General features: G+C 39.9%; 1 protein-coding gene across 2 annotated transcripts in view; it reads right to left on the reverse strand.

Annotated features, from left to right (window-relative positions):
- Nucleotides 1-554: 554 nt before the first annotated feature.
- GNA12 (G protein subunit alpha 12) overlaps nt 555-23,983 on the reverse strand; it is a 37,246-nt gene continuing 13,817 nt past the window's right edge. Inside the window, exons 3-4 of one of the 2 annotated variants that reach the window (XM_054391370.1) lie at nt 1,982-2,032; nt 555-1,124 (exon numbers count right to left, since the gene is read on the reverse strand). In XM_054391370.1, coding sequence (XP_054247345.1) covers nt 555-1,124; nt 1,982-2,032 — 621 coding nt within the window. The remainder of the gene's footprint in view (nt 1,125-1,981; nt 2,033-23,983) is intronic. The other variant, XM_054391371.1, reaches the window with a different exon arrangement.

Raw genomic sequence — 23,983 nt, forward strand, 5'->3', positions numbered from 1 at the left:
AAGTGGATTCCAGACTCTTGGTAAAGCTGAACACACACACAAGATCTGCTTAGACCTAAGGGTTAAGAATGGAACTTCCATTAACATTCTCTAATACAGCTGCCAACTTCATACTGTTAGGTTAGTTTGATCAATTCAGCACCTCCAAACTACAAAAAAAAAAAAAAAAAAAGGGCAGTTTGTACAAGTAGTGTCTCTGAAAAAAACGAGCATATTAATTTAAAACAACTTGTCTTCCACGCATGGTCTGTCAGAGATTTCTTTTTTTTCTAAGAAGGCAGAAGGCGGTTGTGTTATTCAGCGTTCCAACCTAGGTACAGAACCTACCACGGCCACGTTTCAGTAGTGTTTCTAGTCCAAATGATTCAGTAGCTAACATCGACATTTGACTCCTTCGGCCTATAGCTCCTCTGTTTGGACTGGCTAGTTTACAGCACTCCTGAGCCAAGCAATTAGCATGGGTTCTACACCACATGCAAGGGCCATAAAGAAAGGACAAAAACTTTGATCTAACCCTCCAGCAAATTTTAACAGAACACGGGCTGCTCTCTCCTTCACTGCAACATAATATCCTTCAGATTCTCTTGAAGGATGGTGTCCTTCACGGCATGAAACACGAAGCGGATGTTTTCAGTGTCTATGGCAGTGGTGAAGTGATGGAAGAGAGGCTTACTACGGTTCCTCCTCTTTCTGTCAAAGCACTGCACCAGGTAACGCTGAACATCATCTAGCCTGTGAGGGTCGCCTTTGAAGTCCGAGAAATACTTCTTAATGCTGACAGTCTTTACCTTCTCTACAAGAAGATCCATCTTGTTGAGGAATAGGATAATAGAAACATTAAAGAAAAGCTTGTTATTGACTATTGTCTCAAAGATATTCATGGATTCCACAAGTCTGTTTGTGCGCCTGTCTTCCATGAGAACCTGATCGTATTCGCTGGAAGAGACCATGAACAAAATTGAAGTTATTCCATCAAAGCACTGGAACCACTTCTGACGCTGAGATCTCTGTCCACCTACATCCACCATTTTGAAAGGTATTTTTTTAATGATGAAATCGTGCTCTACTATCCCCTTAGTGGCTTTTCTAGCCAGCAAAATATCTTGCTTGCTGGGGAAGTAATTCTGTAAAAGAAAGGAGAAAAGTGTCACAAAAAGTCCTTCCCAAACACTGGTTAATGGCAGAATAGCAAAGTGATGGGGAAAGTCATCAAGATTTTTTTTAATTAACAACTGAAGGATGAATAATCAGCTTCAACATCATGGACTGTTGACCATTTATCTCAACACAATGGTAAACAGCTACAGAGGATCCAGAGACCTATGAGAATAAAAATACAGGGCTAATGCCTTTGTTCAAATTTTTATCCTTCAAGCCTCTCATTTGCAGGCTGAAGTCTATTTTTTCATTCTGACATCCTTAGCTCCAGGGTTGTTGCCATTTAGGTTGTGTTCAGATCAAGTCATTACTGAAAGGATTTTTAATTTTTTTTTAATCTAGTTTTTCACAGCTCATTGCTCTTACAGTGGACATCTTGCAAGCTTCAGTAGAAATACTTCTTTCAGGTTTGACCCTCCATGACCAGCAAGTACAGCAACACATTCTAACGTGGGCTGTGGCCCAGCCCACCATTGCAGAGAAACTTGTTCTTCTGAAGCTTATTGCTGTTACTATTCAGGAAAATCACCTCCCTTTTTTCTCCTCCAAGTCTCCTGACAGTTATTTTCATTGCAGATTTGGAATCCTACCAGTGCTAGCATTTTGAAATTGGCAAGGTTTCATTCTGCTACCTTCAGGAGCACCAGCCATAGATCAAGACAAGATGATCCAGAGACTGCACAGAGAAACTGATAAAATACATTCAGGAACACAACTTCCACAAACAGCATTTCCTTCAAATCCTACATTACCAGAAAGCATTAATGACACATCCCCAGGCTTCCAGCATCTCTGGATCTCAGAAAGAGAAGGTGTGTCTTACCAGCTGACCGATCCGATCCAGGTTATCCAGGAAGTATTTCACGGATTCACCCTGTGGAAAAAGAAAGAGATGGGAACTAAGCTTGTTTCTAGGATAGCAAGTCCAGCTCCCAACATGCACTGAGGTCTAATAGAGCAGTATCCCAAGTGGAGGCTTGGATAACATCCTGATATGCTTCAGGGGCTGGAACAACAGAAGCACTACATAGTTTAATGCATGTGAGCTGCTGATAATGAAGTGGAGCTGCCACAATAAACCATTGACAGGTAGGTAAGGTAGTGCTTCTTTTAAAAGCAATTCTCTGTTATGTCTAATAAAATGAGTAGAGATCTGAATACATGCTCAAATCTAGTAAATCTTTACAATGAAAAGGAAGTGCTATTAAAGTCAGTCCTTTAGCTTAAAGAACGAAGGTTTCCTCCACTTGTATGATGAATGCAGTTAATTGACACCAGGTGGGAGTGAAAATGAAGCATTTATAAAGAAACCAGTATGTTTTTGTTTAAAATTCGTAACAGAGAACAAAAGCACATCCTAGACTGCTTGGCATATCCTTAGAAAAGTGAAATATTTAAGTCACCCACAATTTGTGATAATTTAAGCTAGACTTGCTTGTCAAGAAAAAGGAAACATTCTGAAAGACTCTCCTTTAAGGATAGTTTCTCTTTCAGACTCAAAGAATTTTAACAATGGATTTGCTCATCTTATACAAAATCCTTTAGCAGTTATATTGAGAAGAACATAAGCAATGTTTACAAAGAAAATTTATTCTCGTGTGAAAATGCCTAATAGGTTTTGTGGGTTTTGTGTTTTGTTTGTTGTTTGTTTTGTTTTTTAAACAAGTCTGCCCATGTATCACACTCAAAATCAAGTGCCACTTCACATTAGTGGATACAAGAAGCCCTACACACAGTTTACTTCTGGAGTGAAAACATCTTTGGCAGAAGCCCATTCTCCTTCAAACACTTGCCTTTCATTTCTTCAGATGAAAGTATTCTTCATTGTTGAGGACATGAGTCTTATAGTTGTAGCCATGTCATAAGAATGATAAATTCCGCTGCCTTTCAATAATTTTAGGCAGCCATACACATTTTATAGTCCAAAGATCAAGGGCATGTCAGTAACAACCAAACTGATAGTAGGTGCCCTCACCAAGTCAATAATTCAGAAAAAGAACATTCTCAAAATACCATCTCAGATTCCAAGAGCAATATGCCAATTCTTAAACCATCCAGTCTCCTCTACACCATGGGCTTGGAACAGCAGAATGAAATTATTCCCCTCCAGTACAACTGTAAACAGATGCTAACTCTATGCTTCATTTGGGAGAATCAGACTGGAGACTTGAGCATTCAGTGTCCTACACAACTACACACTTTCAGCACAAGGCATAGACAAAAAGGAGCTGTAGCTTATTATTTCTTAACATCTAAAACTGGAGGTGTCTTTTCATAAAGGAGAGAGAACACACATTTGCCAAAAACTTCCATGTATGGAAAAAGATTTACAGTGGATTGCTAACAAAAAAAAACCCACCTTCTTTTTGGAGAGGAGGAAGGTTTCCAAAGAACAATTGCTCTAAGAGCTTCCTTACAATCATGAATTTTCATAAGGTGAAAGTAATTTCCTGTATTTTTTGGCACTCTGTTCGATCAGAAGAGATACTATGGACTGCATGAATAAGAGAAAAGGTCTTCCTGTACAGCATTAGTCATGTTTAGGAGATGGGAGAGCCCAAAAAGAAAGGTCACTTGAAGCTACCAAAAACACATCCCCAAACCCAAACAAAACCCTAGATATATATATATTAAAAAAAAAAAAAAAAAATATCCTTCTTTCTATATTGTCCCTTGTCCTACACAATGACTTTAGATGTACAGCACGACTGCAAATGACTGTTCTGGATACAACTTGTTCCTATTTTCTACCCGGTTGCTCTCTGAGTCCTTGCCTTGTCCAGATAGCCTCCCACGCTGAGCAGGAAACAGCTGTAAGCATGTAAACTGCTGGGACACACAAGTGAGTTTACCTGATTTACAGCTTTTGCCTCTCCCTATTTCCTGCCCCACACATCAATCAGTTTAACATTTTGCACATTTATAAGAAGGTAAGAAAACAGTCTGATTAAGGAAAAAAAAAAAACCCAAACACCAACAAACAACCCACGTTCATTTCTGCAGTGCTTTAGGGAAACAGACTTCTCTACTTTCTTCTCCAGCTCTTCATAACACTGCAATTAAACCAAAGAATTCATTCTGGGAAATTTTAAACAGTAATTACAAGACACATGGAGAGCTGGGTGAACAAGTCAGGTTGCTGGAACAGGTGTGAACACTGCATGCATGGTCTGAGATCTGAAGACACCTCAACATCTTTCTAGTACAGAATTCAAAGGCATCCCCTACTTAAGTCAAAATATTTCCAGTCCAAACAATAAATCCCCAACAAGCTCCAGAGAAAAGCTCAAAATATTAAGAAAAGTTCAAAACATTCAAAGCACACAAATCTGAAGGGGGAGGAAAAAAAAAAACAACAAACTCCCAAGCCCACATCACATACTCAAATTCCCCTACTTTAAAGATTATTCCTTGGTTAAGTCCTGTGTCACGGCCTATGGAAGTGTGGATTCAGTTCCAGCTCCAAAGATTTCTTGAGCAACCTTGTTCCATATCTCAGTCTGATTCACAGAAAATGTGGTTGCCTCTGAGAAGCCCTTGGGGGATTTCAGTTCATGAAGCAGGCAGCACAGAACATCTGCAGACGGCACCAACTGACTTGATGAATAACTTACCATGTATTTAAATGAGGAAAATATGGAAGCTCCAGGTGTCAGGACTGTTTTGTGTTAGTATTCTTAATCAGAAGAACTGCATTAGCTGAATATTCCTTCATCTTTTAATTCTTGCCTTATCATCCAAGGAAAGTAGATTGCGATATTAATTAGAAGTCAAATTTGTTTAGTTTTGTATCAAGCCACACTTGAATGCAATTTTGAATGTCATAAATTGTTATTTAGGCAAAGCTCTTTCATGCCTTGGGTATTATACACACATACAAACAAATACACCTTTGTATCTGTATATAAAGATCTGTATGCATGTTTTAAAGTTTATGAATTGTTCAAAGGTTTTCCATTCAAGGCAAATTATTATCAAAACAAAGTATCAGCTGTCCCTCTCACACCGAGCTGTTTTTCCTCTCTTGAAGACACACAAGCTGGTTTGGCTTGTTCAGCACAAATTCTTAGTGTTTCTCCAGCCATTCAACTACATTCAAAAGCTGGCTTAGCACTTCAAATGTTCTCCTTTTCCAGATCTTAGCCACTTATTTCTGGTTCACTACCATGACTTCCTATAGAAGTGGCAGCAAATATTTGTGACTGATTCATCAGATACTAAAAATATCTTTAGGCAGACTGAGACTTCAATCACATTATTTCAATGGTTCTAGCATGAAAAAAAACACCTAAGTTTTTTGAACACTGCAATCTATTTCCAACTATGCTTGCAAAAAGCAAAACAGAAATGAAAGCCAAAGTTATTTATAAATATATTAGAAAAAAACTAAAGATAATCACATCATGGAGTGTTCACTTGAAAAAAAAAAACCAAAACAATAACAACAGGTCCAGGTCAGATGTGTCAATCTTTTACAGGCTGTGTCAAGAAAAACTGCAGCAGCTCAAGAAAACTCCCTCAGATCAACTACATTCACAAAAGACTGTTGAGGTTCTGTCTTTTCAGATTTAAAAAGACTCCAATCTTCTTGTATGCCCCTGTTAGTAATCTATTTCATTTCACAAAAATATTCTAACAATATTAATAAATAATATTCTTAAAATCTGAAAGCCTTTATTTCATTTCACCTGGCATGGTACCTCAATACAGAGCACCACTCTGTGACAGCCACAGCAAAGCGTGGCAGTGAAGCACATCTCTATTGACATTTGGAAGTTCTATCAACACAGCCCTCAATGACCATCATCTATTTTGCTGTGGATACAAAGCAGCTAGCTTTTACTGCTTTTTGGGTTTTTTCATCCTCCTTGCTAATAAATCATGATGTTGAAATGCTGTCTTCTATCCATGCCGTGTGCTCTCTGGGGCAGTGGTGGGGGAGGGAAGAGTGACCTCCCAGTTATGAATTTAACATTATTCAGCGACTCCTTTTTAGTACACCAGAGCATAGTACAGACCATTAGCCTTCCGTAACTTCTTGCTCACCCCATAAGAGTTACCACAAAGGCTTGGATGATTCATCCTCTCACTGCTAATCTTGTCTCCCTCTGCAATAGATATCCTCTGAGTAACAGTTTTGCCAACTGGGACCAAGTGAAGGAATAAGAGATGCTGTTCCCATTGTTCAGTAGGATGAGTCACTGCACATCTGGGAACTGGGGGAATCAAGAAACAAAAACAGAAGGCCTAAAATGAGCCCACAAGTTCCTCAACTTAGCATCACTATTGGATTATCTTTTTTTTTTATTTGATGTTATTTTTTTTTAATCTGTCCTATCTGCAGTATAACATTGGGTGAAGCCAGAGAATAGAGACCAATCTTCTTAACAACCGACTAGTGGAGAAAAAAAAGCAGGAGAGGTAAAACGTAAACATATACTCTGGAAATAGTGCACTAAAACTCTTCTTTTATATGCTAGATTAGATTGAAAACAGCATTCTCACAAAATGAAAAAGCCACAAAATGAAGAAAATTTCTATTCTATACATTTTGTACTGTATGAACGTCATCTTAATATTAGCTCCAAAAGATAAGTAAGAAAAACTCACTACAAAAAGGCCTAATTGAATTTAGCATCCCCTCAGGCTAGGTTCATAGAACATAAGACATCCCCACACAGAAATATTGTATTGTAACTAATCTGGCATCACTTCCTTTGCCATTGATAACCTCATTGCGTAAGGCTAGGAGAAAACACTTGGGCAGAGATCCCAAGAAAAGAAATGCAGAACAGATTGTGTGGAGATTGTTGTAAAATACCCACAGAAATTCAGTCATAAGAAACGTTCTGCGAAGTTTGAATTTATCAACTTGTCACTTTAACCCTCAGCCAGTTATTCAAAGTGACAGTTGGTCAGGTCCCAAATGACAGTGAATATCCCATTGTCTAATTTTCTAAAATACAATCTCATTTCAAAATTTTCCTCCTAAAATGCAGTTCCTCTAAATCCTGCTTTGAACTAAAGACTTGAAAGGGAACCCTCTGTTCCAAATCGGCTTTTTTCCTTTCGTTGTCCCAAGGCCTTCTTGACATAGTATTAATGTAGCCCTTCCTGATCATTCTGTCTCTAGCTGCTAAATTTAGAGCACACAATTTAAGGTAGACCTGTCAGTCTTAGCTTGTTTCAGATGATGAATGGAAATGTTAAACTTCAAGGAAGCATGCAATACAGATTTAACAAGATTCCCACAAACACAGCACAGCACATGGAGAAAAGGGCACGCAAACTGCTGCTGAATATGCAAGGCAAAGGCAACAGTGACCTCAATAGAAGAGCAGCCATGTTTGCATCCCACCCTTCATCCAGGAGTGGTAAAACATTTAGCAGCAGGGTTGAGAAACAGAGGAAACACAGGAGATTCCACAAAGAAGCTTCAGCTTCTCCTAGTCTTCAACCTCTGAGATCTCAGATACAGGATGGAGTTCAAGCACTGACACAATTTCATACAAAGTTGGCCATGTACTCTGCCACTAGGACAGGCAGAGACACAAACTGACAGAATGCAATGCTAATGCAAATTTGCCAGTAAAATCTTTGTTTTTCAGACTAAGATGACCTCATCTGTTGGAAGTGAGCACCAACGCAGCTCCTGCCTCTGCACCCTGGTTCTGTCCAGGAGAAGTAGTCACCCTTCACAAACCCTGAAGGCCTAGGGTTAAAGTTCTCATGAGTGGCACCTACAAACTCTCCCTCCCCAAGCCTGCAGGCTCTTCCTGCAAAGTATTCCTAAATCTGCCCTTCTATTCAGCCTCACTGGTAACAGGGCACAGACTTATTACAGCCAGAAGTGCGTTCTCTTCTGTGACAGCTGATGAATTCAGTATTATTTTCCAAAGAGATAAGCAAGTCTGTGCTTGTTAAGAATCCAGTCAGAAGGATGCTGAAGTAACCTAAATTACCCTAAAATGCTGATGCCCATTCTGCACACCACTGTTCTGTTCTACAGATATTCCACATCCTGTCTGGGCACTGAAATGTATTGACACAAGACAAACATTAATCTTTCACTCAATCACCACTTTCAAGGCAGGGACTAACTACTTCTCTGTATTTAAGTCATACAGAATTCTAACTACCAAATCTCTCTAGTGTTATTTAACTTCCTCCTTAACAACAGACTGAGCTACTGGCTCCCATCCAAGAACTCCAGCGCTTATCCAAGTTGCTGCTATCTGTACCCTGCAAACATACCAACTGCAAAAAAGAATCATTTGGTTCCAAGCTTCTTCTAAAAATGACCTCTCTTTTCTACTGCCTAGTTGTACAATGTAGGTAGCAGATGTTAAGGTTTGAAAATAGTCTTAACATTTATTATTTGTCAGTTCAGTACAAACAGGCAATGCAAAAAGGCTCTGCCTGTCCAAGTCAGGATGGCTTTCTATAAACTCACCCTACATGACACACTGACCAAACTGTATGCTTCACAGCACATGGATAAAAAAAAAAGTGATAAATATTTATTCAATTTTAATCAAAAGGTCTAGGCTAATCTGAGCTCCCATGATAACATTCATAGATCCCTAAGACTGAGTGAAATGCTAACCTCACAGGTAAGAAACACTCTTAACAGGAGCAAAGTTCTTGTGGTGAAAAGCAAGTCCTACACCTTAGCTTCTCCAAGCAATAAAATACAGCAACTCTTTCTGAAAGTGCTGCAAGGGAGAAAAAAAAGTTACTTTTTAAAATTAAATGCTAGGCATTTCGACATCAAGGGGATGAGAAGTTACTCCTGATACTATGTTAACAATTTGTCTCAAATATAGAGACTAGCCACACTGCCTCAAGGAGTAAAGAAATTTTCTGTTTGCAGACTAAGGCAGGCTCATCCTTCAGTATAAGCTTCAAGAAACATTAACAGAAATCCCTGTTGTTTTGATTTTACTCCTACCTACTGTCTCTTCATCTCTGCTATTTCTGCTTCACAGATTTACAATGACTAGAAGAAAAGCAGGTGCAAAACAATACTGGCTACAAACAAAACACAGAGGCACAGTGCAATGCAAAAACGTTAAGTTATTGCCTCTTTTTTAAAAATTAATTCTAGAAGAACCCTTACCTAGACTTGCACATTAGCTACAGTGATTTAACATTTCCTAAGCTTTCCCTGACTAGCAGCTAGCAAAACTCAAGGAGGAGGTGCAAGGGGATGTATACCCAATTCATGTTGCAGAACCATGGTTATGTTCAAACAACAAAACCCCAACTGATGACCATACCCAGCATCAGCAGTGTGCCCAGCTCACACGCACTCATCCTGGCACGAGTGGACGACAGACCCAGTCATAAGCAACCCATGAAAGGATTCCTTCCTGTTTCCCTGCCAACTGTCTGAGCGAATACATTGTCTAAAATTGCTGCCAGAACCCTTTCATCTCAAACACCGGAGGTTCTCTGTGAAGTTGAACTAACACCCGCCAGCTCGACTTCTCATTCCAAGCACAGCCAGCTAAAACGCACAAGGGAAGGCAGCTGAAAGCACCAAACTTGCCACAGTTAAAAAAGTCCTGAGCTGTAAATGGCAGGATGGATCCAAGGTTCTTACCAGTTGCTTGCAAATTATCCTATTTATCTCAGTGGGCAGCTGCCACACAAAAAAATGAGCATTTGCAACTAGCGCCTCAGTATTTAGAAGCAACTAGGTTGTTTCACAAGTCACCAGGAACGATGCACAATGACATTATTATGTGACCCTAGTCCAACACTTTTTCAGCAGCTCAGTATGCAAACCTGAAACTTGGCTTTGTTCACAGAGACATCTGCAGCACTAGAATAGACACTGGCAAAAAGATTTAAACTATAACCTTACGGATTAAACCAGTCAGCAGTGCCGACTATCTGATCAAGACTAAATCACAAGTTTACCAGTGAGTTTCCCTTCCAAATCTTATCAGATCAAGGGATGGGAAGTAAATATCTTAGATCTTGTGGGCTGAAAAAACAGCTAACACCAGCCATAAGAGAATGTTGAGCTTGGACTTTTCCATGGCACATAGCCAGCTGGCAAGCAAAGCAGCTCGAATGCACTTTACAACAGGCGTAACCTTGAGTATCTTGCAGTACAATGCTTCCTACTCCACTTCTACACCAAAGCATCTGTTGCAGAGTGCTCTAATGCTGTGCTTTCTGTGGAAACATCATCTCAGGCATGTTTTACTGGAATTTTTCTACATCTGTTGTTAAAAGGTGCCTATAAGGATTAGAAAGAATCATTTCTATGACTCTATCCTGGAGGTGTTCAAGAGGGGATTGGACGTGGCACTTGGTGCCATGGTTTAGATAGTCATGAGGTTTAGGGTGACAGGTTGGACTCGATGATCTTTGAGGTCTCTTCCAGCCTTCTTGATTCTATGATTCTATCATTTATCCTTCCCATTTATTTAAATATATGGATTTAAAATTTCTTTTTCTCATTATGGCTATATCTTGCAAGATTCAAAAAGCTACTTAATATTTGTAAGTTAGGTTTTCAGATGGAACTCAGACTGAGGCTAAGTCTTAGTTGCACTCAGGTATGCTATTTAGTAGTTTGATTCCTATAAAAGCAAATGCGTAGGCAACAGAGATGTAGGAAAAAAAATATGAATTCCCCTTTAATTCCCCCTTGCTTACATTAGTCTGAAGTTTTTCACCATTCCCATTACCTCAGCACTCAGCTACAGAGAACACAAGGCTTGCAAGTCTGAGGGATTCCTGCATCCAGTTTCCGTGTCTTTGAAAAAACTTTGAAAAAAAATCATCTGCCCTAGAAACAAACCCTTCCTTTTCCAGCAATAGCTTAGTACTTGCTAGTTCTCTAAGACTGGCCAATGTTGAGCTATGAAGGCATCATTTCTGCCAGCTGTCATGGTGCTTGCTCTCCCAGAGACTTCCCAAACCAGGGGAATTTCACAATGCATACTAGCCTCCTCTCAGTACTGAGATACTACTCAGCACCTTACATTGAGATTGGTGTTGCCTTCTATGAAGTCTGACTATTACAGGCATTTTTAATTCCTAAATCACTACTGATCAAGTTACCTCATTCATTAGTTCACAGCTGTACTTGGGGTATGGGAGAAGGTTTCACCCAAGAAGTGACTGCTCTCCCTGTAACCTCATCTCTCCTGCTCCAGTGCCAGTGACAACATTGCATGTTGAGCCCAGCACATGAGTGATAGGGAACCTGAAGCAACCTTTGGTGATCAAAAATAAGCTTCAGTCTCCACACACAATCAAGTCAAGCTTTCTCTGTGACCTGATCGATAGTTATCTCAAAATGCTTCAGTTTATTCACATCCAGTCACAATATATCAGTTCTTCCAAATATACTCTCCTGTATTGAAGGTTGTCTTAGATTTTGCACTTACACCTTAGCACTACTGATGCTTCCGTATGAAGATGAAGTAACCTAAACTTACTTTAGAATCTGCTCTGGTAAAACATTCAGGATTGCTTTTCCTGCATTTTTCACTTCAATCCATATAACTCACATCATTACTTTCACTTATGAAACTAAAATTGGAATGGATTTAGCCAAGCTGAAAATTAAAGCTGTTCAGGTGCTGATTCACTAAAGGATCAAACACCCTGAGCAAAGACTCACAAAGTGAGATGGGCTTGCTAGCTGCATGAACAACAGCTGTCTTCATGTGCAACTCTATCCTATTTTCATGTGCACCTAGAGCTGAGTCCTTTCTTCCCCTTGACTCTGCTCCTGTGAGATTCCACCTCGAATACTGTGTCCAGTTTTGGTGTCCCCACCATAAGAAGAGCAACGAGATGTTGGAGACAGTCCAGGAGAGCCACAAAGATGACCCAAGGGCTGAAGCATATCTGCTATGAGGATAGGCTGAGGTAGCTGGGATTGTTCAGTCTACAGAAGACAAGACTTGGTGGGAACCTTAGAGCTGCCTTCCAATACCTGAAGGAAACCTACAGGAAGGCTGGAGATGGACTTTTCATAACGGGTCCTAGTGACAGGACAAGGGGGAATGGTTTTAAGCTGAGGGAGAGTAGGTTCAGACTAGATCTTAGGAAGTTCTTCAGTATGAGTGTGGTGGAACTCTGGAATAGGTGGCTCAGGGAGGTTGTAGATGTCTACTCCCATGAGGTGTTCCAGGCCAGACTGGACGAGGCCTTGAGCAACTGAGTCTAGTTGAGAGGCATCCTTGTCCATAGCAGGGAGGTTGAAGTAGATGACCTCTAAGATCCCTTCCAACCTAAGCCATTCTATGAATTACTACAAAGCTTGAAGCTCAGGTCTATTACAAATGACTTCGATAGAGGAAAAAGCCTGCAAGTAATGTTGAAGTCTTGCATCAAATGGAAAATTTTATTTTTATTCCCCCTCATGTGCATCTGCTTTATACAAATTAAGAACTGCAAGCATCTGAAAACAACTCTAAAGATGAAATAAGCAATTTGAAGTAAGTAAATTAGCTTACAACCTTAAGGCCTCATCCACAGATGTAAATTAATCAAGACACAGTGGAAACTGAAGTGGGTTTAACGAACTTCTACAAGCTGTTGAGCAGACTGGCCTATAAAAACCAACCCTAATTAAGGCCCCGGTCACATCCTACTGATCTGCAGAGAGGGAAACGGTCCAGACACATGGACAGACATCTGAACTCCTTGCAAACTAGAACGCATGTGCTGGACTGGGATAGAGAAGACAGAAGGAGAGGATATAGTAGGTGGTTCTTTTGCCTTCTGCCCACATCCCACATCATTAGTGATTCACTGCTGTCCTCCAACCAGAATGAAACTAGATGGATCAAAGTCTTAAATATGCTGAATTCAGAGATGGAATTAAATGGGAAAGAGTTCCATCATGAAAACATCATTTTTTAAGTCTGAGATTTTACTGAGTTTTTCCAAAGCAGAATGAAGTGAATATCAAGGAAAGCAAGTCAAATGAAGAGGCTTTGGGGGTGGGGTGGAAAGCAGACCTTCTAAGGACAAACACCAACAGTTTGTTCAGGAGTAAAGCCAAGTGAAGCACAAGTCTGCCACAGTCTGAACTGCAGGAATCTGTGTTGTATACAGAGGAGACATTTGAAAGGTGTCAATAAATTACTTCTCAGAGCAACATGTTTTCCACTTTCTCAAACAGAAAATCTTGCATGATGTTTCCAAACAGTTTCCCTCCCCTCCCCCAAATACTAAGTCAATAATAGAGCAAAATAGGTTTACTCCACAGAGCTGCTTTAAGTACAGCTGCAAATTTATGAAAAGGTGGAGACCATGCTGAGTCCTAACGGAGAGCAAGATGACCATGAGCCAGCTTTGTGCATCCTGGAGAGCATCAAGAAGAGTCTGGCAAGCAAGTTGAGGGAGGTTCTCCTTCCCCAGTACTCTGCCCTGGTGAGAGTCATCTGCAGAACTGTGTCCAGTTCTGGGCTCCCAGTTCAAGGACAGGGAGTTGTTTGGGTGGGTACAGCAATGGGCCTATGAAGATGACTTGGGGACTAGAACATTTGTCTTATGAAGAAAGGCTGAGGGACTTGGGGCTTTTAAGCCTAGAGAAGACTGAGGGGAGGGGTGTGGATCTTATCAATGCTTTTAAGTACTTAAAGGGTGGGTGTCAGGAGGATAGGAACAGTCTTTTTTCGCTTCCTGCCCAGTGACAGGACGAGAGGTTTTGGGCACAGACTTGAACATAGTTCCATCTAAACATGAGGAGGAATTTCTTTACTTTGAGAGTAGTAGAGCACTGGAATGGGTGGCCCAGTGAGGTGGTGCAGTCTCCACCTCTGGAATAATTAAAAACCTGCCTGGACACCATCCTGTGCAACCTGGTCTGGCAGATGGGTTGGACTAAATCATCTCCAGAGGTTCCTTCCAACCCCTGTGATTCTGCCTTTGTCACAGAAAGCCTTCCCAGCTAGTGTAGGTCCAGAAAAAGGAGCAGTAGCGTATTGAGGTAACTTTACTCTTCTCCTTTGAGAAGACAACCTAACAACTCTGCTCCTTCCACTAGTGCTCAATTAACAGCTGGTTAGTTCATGGCAATACTCAGTAATCATGGAACTGAGAGATCTTCTAGATCATATCATGTTCAGATGTACCCTTAAGTCATCTAATCTGTGAAAGCCTCCCCTGTTGCACAGCTATCACTTCACAGGAACTCAAAAGTCAGGTACTGTATTTCATCTCTCTCTGCTCAACACCACCTCCTCTACACTCAACACCTGCAAAACATTCTTGATGTTGAACACTGCAAACAGTTCAGATACTCCGATAATTTGGAACTCAAACATTTAAAAAACTAAACCGTATCCTCAAGGTGCAAGCATCTTATTTTTGCATGAGGAAAGATCTATGGAGGAAAGGCATCATTGATTCGAAGAAGGATCAGTGATGAAGACACTGCCATCATTCCATGACAGTCACCATGTTAGGATAACTCGTGATCACTTGTGATGCCAGCTGCTTGTTCCTTCATTAACACCACAGCATGTCACTATCTCAGCTGCTCTTATAGACAGTCATAGAGGTTGCACTCACTCAGATGAGCTTTCCGATTTACAGTAGAGCTTCCAAAATCCAATTGTGCCAACAATAAACAAGAGCAGAGTGATAAGCAGAACTCCCTAAACCACCATTTGTGATTACTCTATGACAGAACTACAGCCCAAGCTAAGCTCTATCCTTGCATGACTCGAGTAAAACATTCCATGTTTTAAGGCAGAGCAGGCTTGTTAGCAAGACAGCAGCAGCAGGGGAAGACAAAAGCAAGAAAGCAGGTTAAAGAAAAGTACAGTCTTTTCAAGAACTCATTGCAAAAGGATCAAGATTTCAAGATTTGGGTAGCTAGCAAGAACACAGTATAGCCAACTGCGCAAGTTATCACTAGCTATCCTACCTGTCTCTTCCTTTTCAGTGTTCTGCCTGGCACTTTTAAAGAAGACAGACTTAACAGTAACCCACTGTTGCTGTGACGAATTAAGAACAAATTCAAATATCTATTTTCATGCAGCTAAGATTTCCTCATGAAAACAGACCTAGTTTTTAAGGTTTTGCTTGTTTAACTGTGCTTATTACGCAGATTACTATAAGATATTCAGGAAAGCCTGAAAGCATTTATTATCCATTATCCTATTAAATTCAGTGGCCCCCCTTCAGAAAATCCAAACCTTAACCTCTTACTGGAAGACCCTGAGATCACCGTTGCTTGCTGTCCCAGTTCTAGGTGGAATGGACAAGGTCCAGACCATTATGAAAGAAAGCTGAATTTACTACAGAGAGCACACAAATGAGGTGCAGAAGGCTGACTTGTAAAACTGGAACTTTCCCAAGCGCATCGTCAGCACTGCTCTTCTGAACACAGAGTGAGCCATGGCAGAGAGATGGGCTTAACAAAACCATTTACCTTCTTTAGCAGTGTCTCTGTTTTTTTTTTTTTTTGGTCCTCATTTCCTGAAACCAGCCATGGGGTCAAAAAACTGCTATTAGCAAACAGCAGGTAGCAGGAACCTTACTTTTCTTTTTACACAGCAAAGCCAGACCATGCTGAATTTTCAAGTGGTGCACACAGCTTTAACCCACCAAAAGCTCTGCAAACCCTTATTATGAGAACACAAATATTACAGTCTCCATTTCAGCTAGATCTTTGAGAATGAAGGGTTAAAACCAATCTGACAAGCAAAGCCAAGTGAAACTGTATTGTTTGGTTGTTTTTAGACTTGAGTGTAAACAGATATTAATATATGCCTGCATAATACTGGGATTTTCTTGCAACTAGAATAAAAGTTGTCCCCTTGTGCTACCTCACTTTTAACCCAGGCACATGGTCATTATTTAACATATAAACTCTCTCTTGCCTCCAACAAATTCCAGTAGGAACTGTTTATATTAGACTCCCTTAGTCATACAAAGGGTACAGCTTTAAATGTACTTAACTTGCTCAGATTTCTGGAATATAGTCTCATTACTGGGAATCTCTATGGAGGTACTAGTTGCCAATTTTGAAGTCTCTTGAATTACTGAGATCCACCAGAAATTTTGTGAACATGAAATTAAACAGCATAATCAAAAGCTAAAGGCTGCTCACTAGGTTGGCTTTGTCTCTGCCCAGAACTTTCCTGCACACAGAAAAGGATAAAGAGATTACTCCAGTGGTTTTTAGCAGCAGTTGGGTACTGGCTCAGACAGCCTGCACTGAAAGTTTCCTTCCTTGTTTCTCACAGCATGTGCCAGCATTTCTTGATGGGAATGCAAAGATTAATTACAGCTGTACTTGCTCTGAACAAATCCTTATATTCAATACAGTCCTGAAAGATTTAGAGTAGCACTAATTAGGGCTTAGAACAACAATTCTGCAAAGACAGACATACTGAGTATTTTTTCTAATTATTTTATGCATAATAAAATTAAAGCTGCTTTCCAGAATCAGGGTGGCATTACTCTGAAGAGTTGGGAGCCAAAAGTTTCCAGTGTAAGAACATGAGATTTTGTGTTTCAGGGCTATTGCTGAAGGTAAGACATCAAACTGTAACTGCTACCACATGCATACAGAGAAGGGTAAGGATAAGCACAATATTGATTCTGTAAATCTCTTGGGACAGCCAGACAGTTCTCTGATGGCTCAATTACTAAGAGGTACAGACAACAAAGTATTTGTTCTTAATAAAATACAAGTGCAAAAAAAAAAAAATCTTTCACACAGAAAAATGGCAATCATCAGGCAAAATGTAAATTTCTGTAATGAATTTTCAGCATGGGAGCAGTACCTATGAAGTTACTTCTCTCATTCACCTTCACCACACCAAAAATACACTGAAGATTTACTGGCATCCAAGAGCCAACAGCAAAAACTCCTACAGGCAGCCTTACACAGTACCACAAAAACACAAGGCTTTTTAATCTACCTCCAGGAACCTAAAAGTTAAAAAGCAGGACCACACAAAGTCTGAATTTCAACCTTTTGGCACCCATAGACAGCAGGGCATTAGTGAAGTGTATTAATGCACTGTACGTTTTACAGCCTTCAGAGGTAATTTTGCCCTGAGTTTTTGATCTTTACAATTCTTCCATCTTTAAAAAATTTGAGTGCCAGGAATTGACTATACAGAGTCGTAGAACAGCCAGTAGCACAGCCCTTAGTGTTCATGTCCATTTCAGTTCCTATATGGTAGGCATATCAATTTCTTGTTATCCACTTATTTATTATGTATGATCTGCTCATTACTTTCCAAATTACCCTCCCAATTCCATGCAGGCTACATTTCATCCAGCTGCTGCATTTTGTCATAACTTAAGCCCAGGAGAAAGTCATGGCAGGAATCCTCTTATTTTTCCACAGAGCATTTAGTACAGAGGGCTTTAATACTTGGTCAAGACTTCAGGTAGGTACTGTAATAAATTGCTAGTCTCTAACACTTTTCCATTTGCACTGTTTGGAAAAGGTTATAAATTCATGACCTTTCTGAATCTTATTTCTCTCCAATAATAGAAAGTATGTAAGAAGAGCTAATAACTATTTTACCTATCACAAAGCTGTCTATGGATGGCTCTGCATGAGAGAACAGCTTTTGTCACTGAGAAGAGATATTGCACAAGTGGATTTTGCTAGAATTCAAAATGATTTGCGGCGTAAAATGATTTATGACCCTTGATTCTCTACATGGTTTTGAATCCAGCCTACTTTAAATGAAAGTTCATCTTACTTCTTGCTCAGTGGCACTTAAAGCAAAACTGAGACTATCAAGTGAAGCATTCCTTGGTGTAGGTGACAGACAATGCATTATAAAAGCATCCTCAACTCTACCTTCTCCTCCAGCGTAGTCCTGATTTTGAATCTTGGTGACTGTCAAGACACACTAGTGCTGGCATAGCCAAACATTGTACTGCTCAAGGAGTTCTAGTGGCAGCTGGCCCATTAACATCTCATTTAAGCATTTATTTTTAGAATACTGCAAATAACATGAGACTGAGCATTTAGCTTCCCTAGATGCAAACTGACAAATTCTACACTATTAGCCAATATCCACAGAATTTTATGCAAAGGTTTCCAGCTGCATTTTGCTTTATGTTACTTCTCAATTTTTAATAAAACCCAAACTATAACTCACTAACTCCCACCTCCTTTAAAAAAACGCCACTTGTGTTTGAGAGTTCTTACTTGAAACCTTAGATCAGATTTCTCTTTTCCTATTTGGTCTTAAGAGACAGGATCAGAAGCCAGGGACTCCAACTCCTCTTCCTTCCTACTACAGACCAGCCATGATACTTTGCAATATTCTACTTAAATCTAAGGGAAGGCTTTGGTTATATAGCAGTATCACTCAAGTGCAGGAGCTAAATTCAAACAGGCCTATTTACTATACACAGCTAATAGTTGGCATATCTGACTCTCAGAACTACCACCACGCAATTATAAATTATCCAGGCTCAGCAACAGCAATCATGAGTTGCTGGCTTGTGGCACCACTGTCAATCCATTTGTTTTTTAACAAATATTCTGGGTCAGAGTGGTACATCCCATCCAGATGTATCAAAGAAAAAAAATCCACATAACTTCCCTAGTAATAGTTTCATTTCACAGTAGTTCGGCAAGTTAGGAATACCCAAAAAAAGCTCAACAGTAATTTGGCAAAGAGTTGCTGCCTAGTCCCAATTACAGAAATTAAACGGCAAGAAGATTTCCCATGCTGGCACTTTGAACATTGTGGCTATTTCCTTTGTACATCTCACCAGCATTGGTCAAGCCCCAATGGATTTCATGGATGGAATATAAAAGTTTTGCAGCTCTGGGAAAAAAAAAGAAAGTCATCCTTACAGAAAAAGCAACATACATAGTCCCTTGTGTAAGCTCATTCAAACAGTAGTTTGCAAAAAGAAGAGCTCATTTTTATGCCATGGCCAGTTGTACAGGCTGGAGCTTAGCTGCCATGATTTCCTCAAGGGGAAGTGCATTAGCAAGTGCATTATGTCGATACTAGGCACAAGCACTCCTGCATTTCAATGCTACGGCACACACTGAAAGAAGAGTAAAAAGCTTAGAAACATGCTTTTAAGGATAACTCTTTTCTCTTGCATTTGAAAGACAAATGATCAGCTGGAAACTTTTTACTTCAGGATTCAAGAAATCGCTATTGGAGTGCACTGAAGAATACTGACAAAATAGAGCCCACTCGTGCAGACTTTAAAAGTCATCTACTTGTCACGTCAAGTCAATGCTCTGCTGCCCAACCTCTCAATTCACTTGGCTTCTAGAGGCATTCAAATGCTGCCACACAACCCCCATATGCTACAGCAGCTGGTAGATAGCCCAACTCCTGACCCTCTTACATTACTGTCATATCCAGTATTTCCACACCAAAATAAAGACATTCAAGCAAGAGTTAAGTCCACTTGCAAACATGACTTGGTGTGAAAGACTCATGTCTCACCTCCACACTGCCTAAAATCCACAGCTGCTTGCCTATGAGGCTCTGAAGCCTTCAGCACCTTGCATGACGAAAACCCAAAACCAAAACGATACTAACACAAGGACACTTCCAGCTCGCTGTCTGTTCTGGCAGGCACAATTTAACCATTTTGATTCAATTCAAGTGTCTGCTTGGATGAAAAAAAAAAAAAAAACAACAAAACCAACCAACCAAAAAACCACAATGGTTAATTCATAGGGGAGTGACTTGTCTTATTAAAAATATCCCCCAAAACCCCCACACCTCAAAACACCAGAAAGTGGTAAACTGATATAAAAGAAAGGGTCTTTAAAACATTTTCCAGAGTCTTCCCACATCCAAGGCTTCAGAGGCTCTTAGTATTTGAAGTATTACTGGAAGTGTTCCATACAATTCCCTGTGCAGAGAGCTAAAAATAGCTATGGACACAGTAGTAAATTTTTGTCTGTACTTGCAATCCCCTTATTCCCTCTCAGGAGCCACTACTTACCATTAATGCTGATACTTAAATTTTTTAAAGGAGCTATTAAAACATTACAAATTATTTTGACAGTGCAGTGAACCATACTAATAATGCATCAATAACAATAATTAAATTGATATTCCATTAATATATTCTGTATTTCAAGAATAACTGCACTAAACCAGATGTCTTTTGCAGCCTCCCTGGATGGCCATGCTCTTTCCTGTATCAAGAATGGTGGGTAGCCAAAAGCAAAAGTCAGAAGTTAGTCCAGCTGTGAGCAACTCTGCACAGTTGCCTTAACTGCAAATAGGCTTTGGAGTTCAGATGAAACAGCCCCATCAATCCTGAAGAGATGAATTACATGACTTGCACCACAGAAGTTCAAGAGCTCTTGAAATACATAGTTGCAGGCTATAAAACTTGGTGTTTTGAAGAAAAACAGCAAAAATCACTCGAAGATACTGCTTTGACTAAGAGTAGTTAGGATGGAAATTTAAAAACAAATCCAAACCCACACTGTGCATGTTTAAAAATCCTGATACAACAATGTCAATTTTGGCTTAAGCACTGATGAAGCCAGATGACAGCCTTTGCAGATCTGCTCATTGTTAGCTCCAGCTCTGTTAACAGCACTAGCATACAATATAAAGTCTGTCCTGACCATGACAAAAGCATCATTTTCTTGCCCAACAAGCCCTATTTGTCCCATCTTCACCCACAATAACATGAAGCATGCCAAGCTGCAAGAAGTCAAAGTACCACCTAATCCCACTTTAGACTTTGTTCTAGACACATTAAAATAAAAGAGAATGGCTCTCCCACTAGAGATCTAGGAGGGAAAAACAGACCTCAACAAAACAGAAACCACCTGACCAAAGCAATTCCTTTCTTGGCCTCAGTCCTTATGGTTTATGACATAAAAGGAAACACCATTTCATGGTGCAAAAATCTTGCAGATACCTGAACTCATAAATACACCCAAATAATTGTCACTAGGCTTTAACTGACAAAGCTTCCATCCTTTAAGCTAAAACAAAATCAAAGTCCCAAAGGTCCTCTCCCCAAGAAGCTATTCCAAACAGAATTTGTCTCCACCTGCTGGTAGTGAGGAATTAACACTTAGTTGCCCTAACTACCACGGGCAATGTCAGAAGAACAAATGTTACAGGACACTGAGAGACATGATCAATGTACTCCTTTCTACCATACAGACAGAAAATGGGGTAGGATAATGAGGGCAAGGGAGAAGAGAGAAGAATCACATACTGATTACAACGGAATTCCTATCCTAGTAGTTAAAAAACGAGGACAGAGATGTGACAATGTAACCAAACATACAATGAAGCTTTTGTCCCCGAACTACTTGGCTTGCATACAAGGAACAGAGGAACTTGGGTCGGTGGAGACAAGCTGAAGCGGGGAAAGAACGAGAGGCTGATGCTTGTGAAAAAGTGAAATTGGTTGGTCTGCTTTAAGAAAGACGGTGAAGGGAAAAAAAAGGGCAAAAAAGTACCCTGCTATTGTAGAATCCACCCACTCACTTCTGAAACGCTCAAAGACCCAGACAGGGATTTACTGCCAGCGCTTCCAGGCACTGAATACGAAGCAGAAAACACTCAGATGCCTAGAGGCAGCTTCTCTGGTCCCAGTGAAGCTTTCATACTGTACAGGGTTATGGTCAGGGCCATTTTCTTTCAGCAAGTCTGTTACTGCCCAGTCAGTTATTAAGCTCAGTGCCCATAGGAAGACACCTGCACACTGCAATTTGCAGCTCTAGTTAACCCACCAACCAACACATTTTACTTTTAGTTTTTAAACAGTCACACAACTTCCTGAAGAAATAGAATTCAGAGGTGGACCAGTATAATCCTATTGCTTAGAAGCCAGAATAATAATAGTAAAGCCAACGTGCAATTGATTGTAAAACCACGACAAAGCAAATGCAGGTGGTAAGCAAGATTGTTATTCCAAACATTGCTGAGAACTAATCAGAAATCTCCCAGTAGTGTAAAGGCTCAAAATATTGGTAATGATTTAAAATTATTTACATTAAATTAGAAAAAAAAAAGTAATAATTTATAAAGCAACATAATGATAATAAATTCAGTTCAAAACAAGCGTATTTCATTTAATAGCTGACTTACATGAAATCAGAAAGGAAGTGATGATGCAGAGGTTTTCTTTAGCCTTAGTTGAAACTAGTTGAGAAAAAGATTTATTTTCTCAGGAGTCTGCTATATCAGGCTTCTGTTTATTTACACGAGTCTATATCCAGAAAGAGTTTAAACTAAATTAAGGCATTGGTTTATACACATCAGATGCAATTATAAATAAGGCACCTCCACAAACCACCAGCTTTCTTTACAAAGTTATGCAAGTTTTAAGCTTTTAAAAAATGTTATTTATTTTTTATTTAAAGGCATTGCACTGCTGCTAATCCCCATGTATTCAGGGAATAAAATTTCTGCTGAACCTAGAAGGGAGGCATGGAAACTTGTTCAACTTGTTAGGTGTTAATAACTTGTTTGGTGATCAATCTAGAAGCAGCATTTGTATCCTTGAGAACAATCTATTGAAAACTTGTAAGCCTTTTATTTGCAGCTGAGGTACTTCATCTCTTGGCGATGCAGCCTGCATAGTAAAATACTAGCACCCAGGATTTTCAAGGAGGTGGTGCCACAGATGCATGTAGCAGGACTGAGTGACACTGCTCACAAGTTAACAGTTCTGGTGCCTACAACAGTTCCAGTTGCCCTAGTAACATTAAACAGGTTATATGGCTGCCACCCAAAAAGATGCACAAAGGAACTATACCATGATGCTGAGGATGACAGCATATTAAATGATCACTTGCGTGCCTGCATGCTTGGATTTTGTGAGGCTTTTTTATTTTTTGGTATTTCCTGTTTAATGCTCAAAGCCAGAGAATGCAGAGGTAGGCTGACTAGCCTTGGAATGCTATTTATTCAACAAATTGGGACTTCTTTTTCCAGTTTGATGCAATTTTATTGCTAACCGGTACAAGAATGAACCTCCCACATGACCCCAAACTGAATTTCCCCCTAAAAAGCAAACCCCGTGCTTGATCATAGCATTTCTCAGGAAAAAAAGCAAACAAACAAAAAAACCCCAACGAACTGAAAAAATAAAAAAGAAACAACACCCCACACAATAATTTTTAACAGGCTGCTGATGCAATTACTGCTTACTGTACTGGATTCTCTTAGTCTCATGTTAAATTCAGGCTCCCTGTGGCATGAACCATCTCTTGATTGTACATTTAAGCAGTGCTTAGAACAGCAAAAATCTTTGTGTCTACTGACGCTAGAAATTATGGAACAATTAATCTCTCCCCCCTGCACATCCTCCCACCCATCCCCAGTGCTGTCAAATGGGAAATGGTTCCATTTTTAGCCTAAGGAAATGAGGTTTATACAATCATCCTGTGACAGTTTTACCTAGCTACTTTATTTATTCTTTAGCCATTTAGCAGTCTCAAGATACTTCAGAGACAGATTTCAAGGATACGCAACAAGACTCAAATAGACATCTTATTAGTGGAGACAGATGAGTACCTAAGGGCTGTAACACGAGTTTAACTACAGTATTAGACACTAGAGAACCTGTGTAGAGGAGCTGCTTGAGGAAACAAATGAGGATTTCATTCAAATTCTCTGGTTTTCCTTTAGCTGTACCGAGTTCCTTTATAAGAGACTACAGAAAGCCGTTTTTCTGTTCTCTACCTAGCCCTTCTATTAAACACTGAAAACATCCAGGCTTGAAGAATTTCACCTTTAACTGTGTCTCTCTTTTCCAAAAGTAAAAAGCTGAATGCAATTTGGAGACACAACATCCAAACCCAAAGAATTCTACCTGCAGAATGATGCATAATTCATGTTAATCA

The sequence above is a fragment of the Indicator indicator genome, chromosome 22, assembly GCF_027791375.1.
Source record: "Indicator indicator isolate 239-I01 chromosome 22, UM_Iind_1.1, whole genome shotgun sequence".
Taxonomy (NCBI): Eukaryota; Metazoa; Chordata; class Aves; order Piciformes; family Indicatoridae; genus Indicator; species Indicator indicator.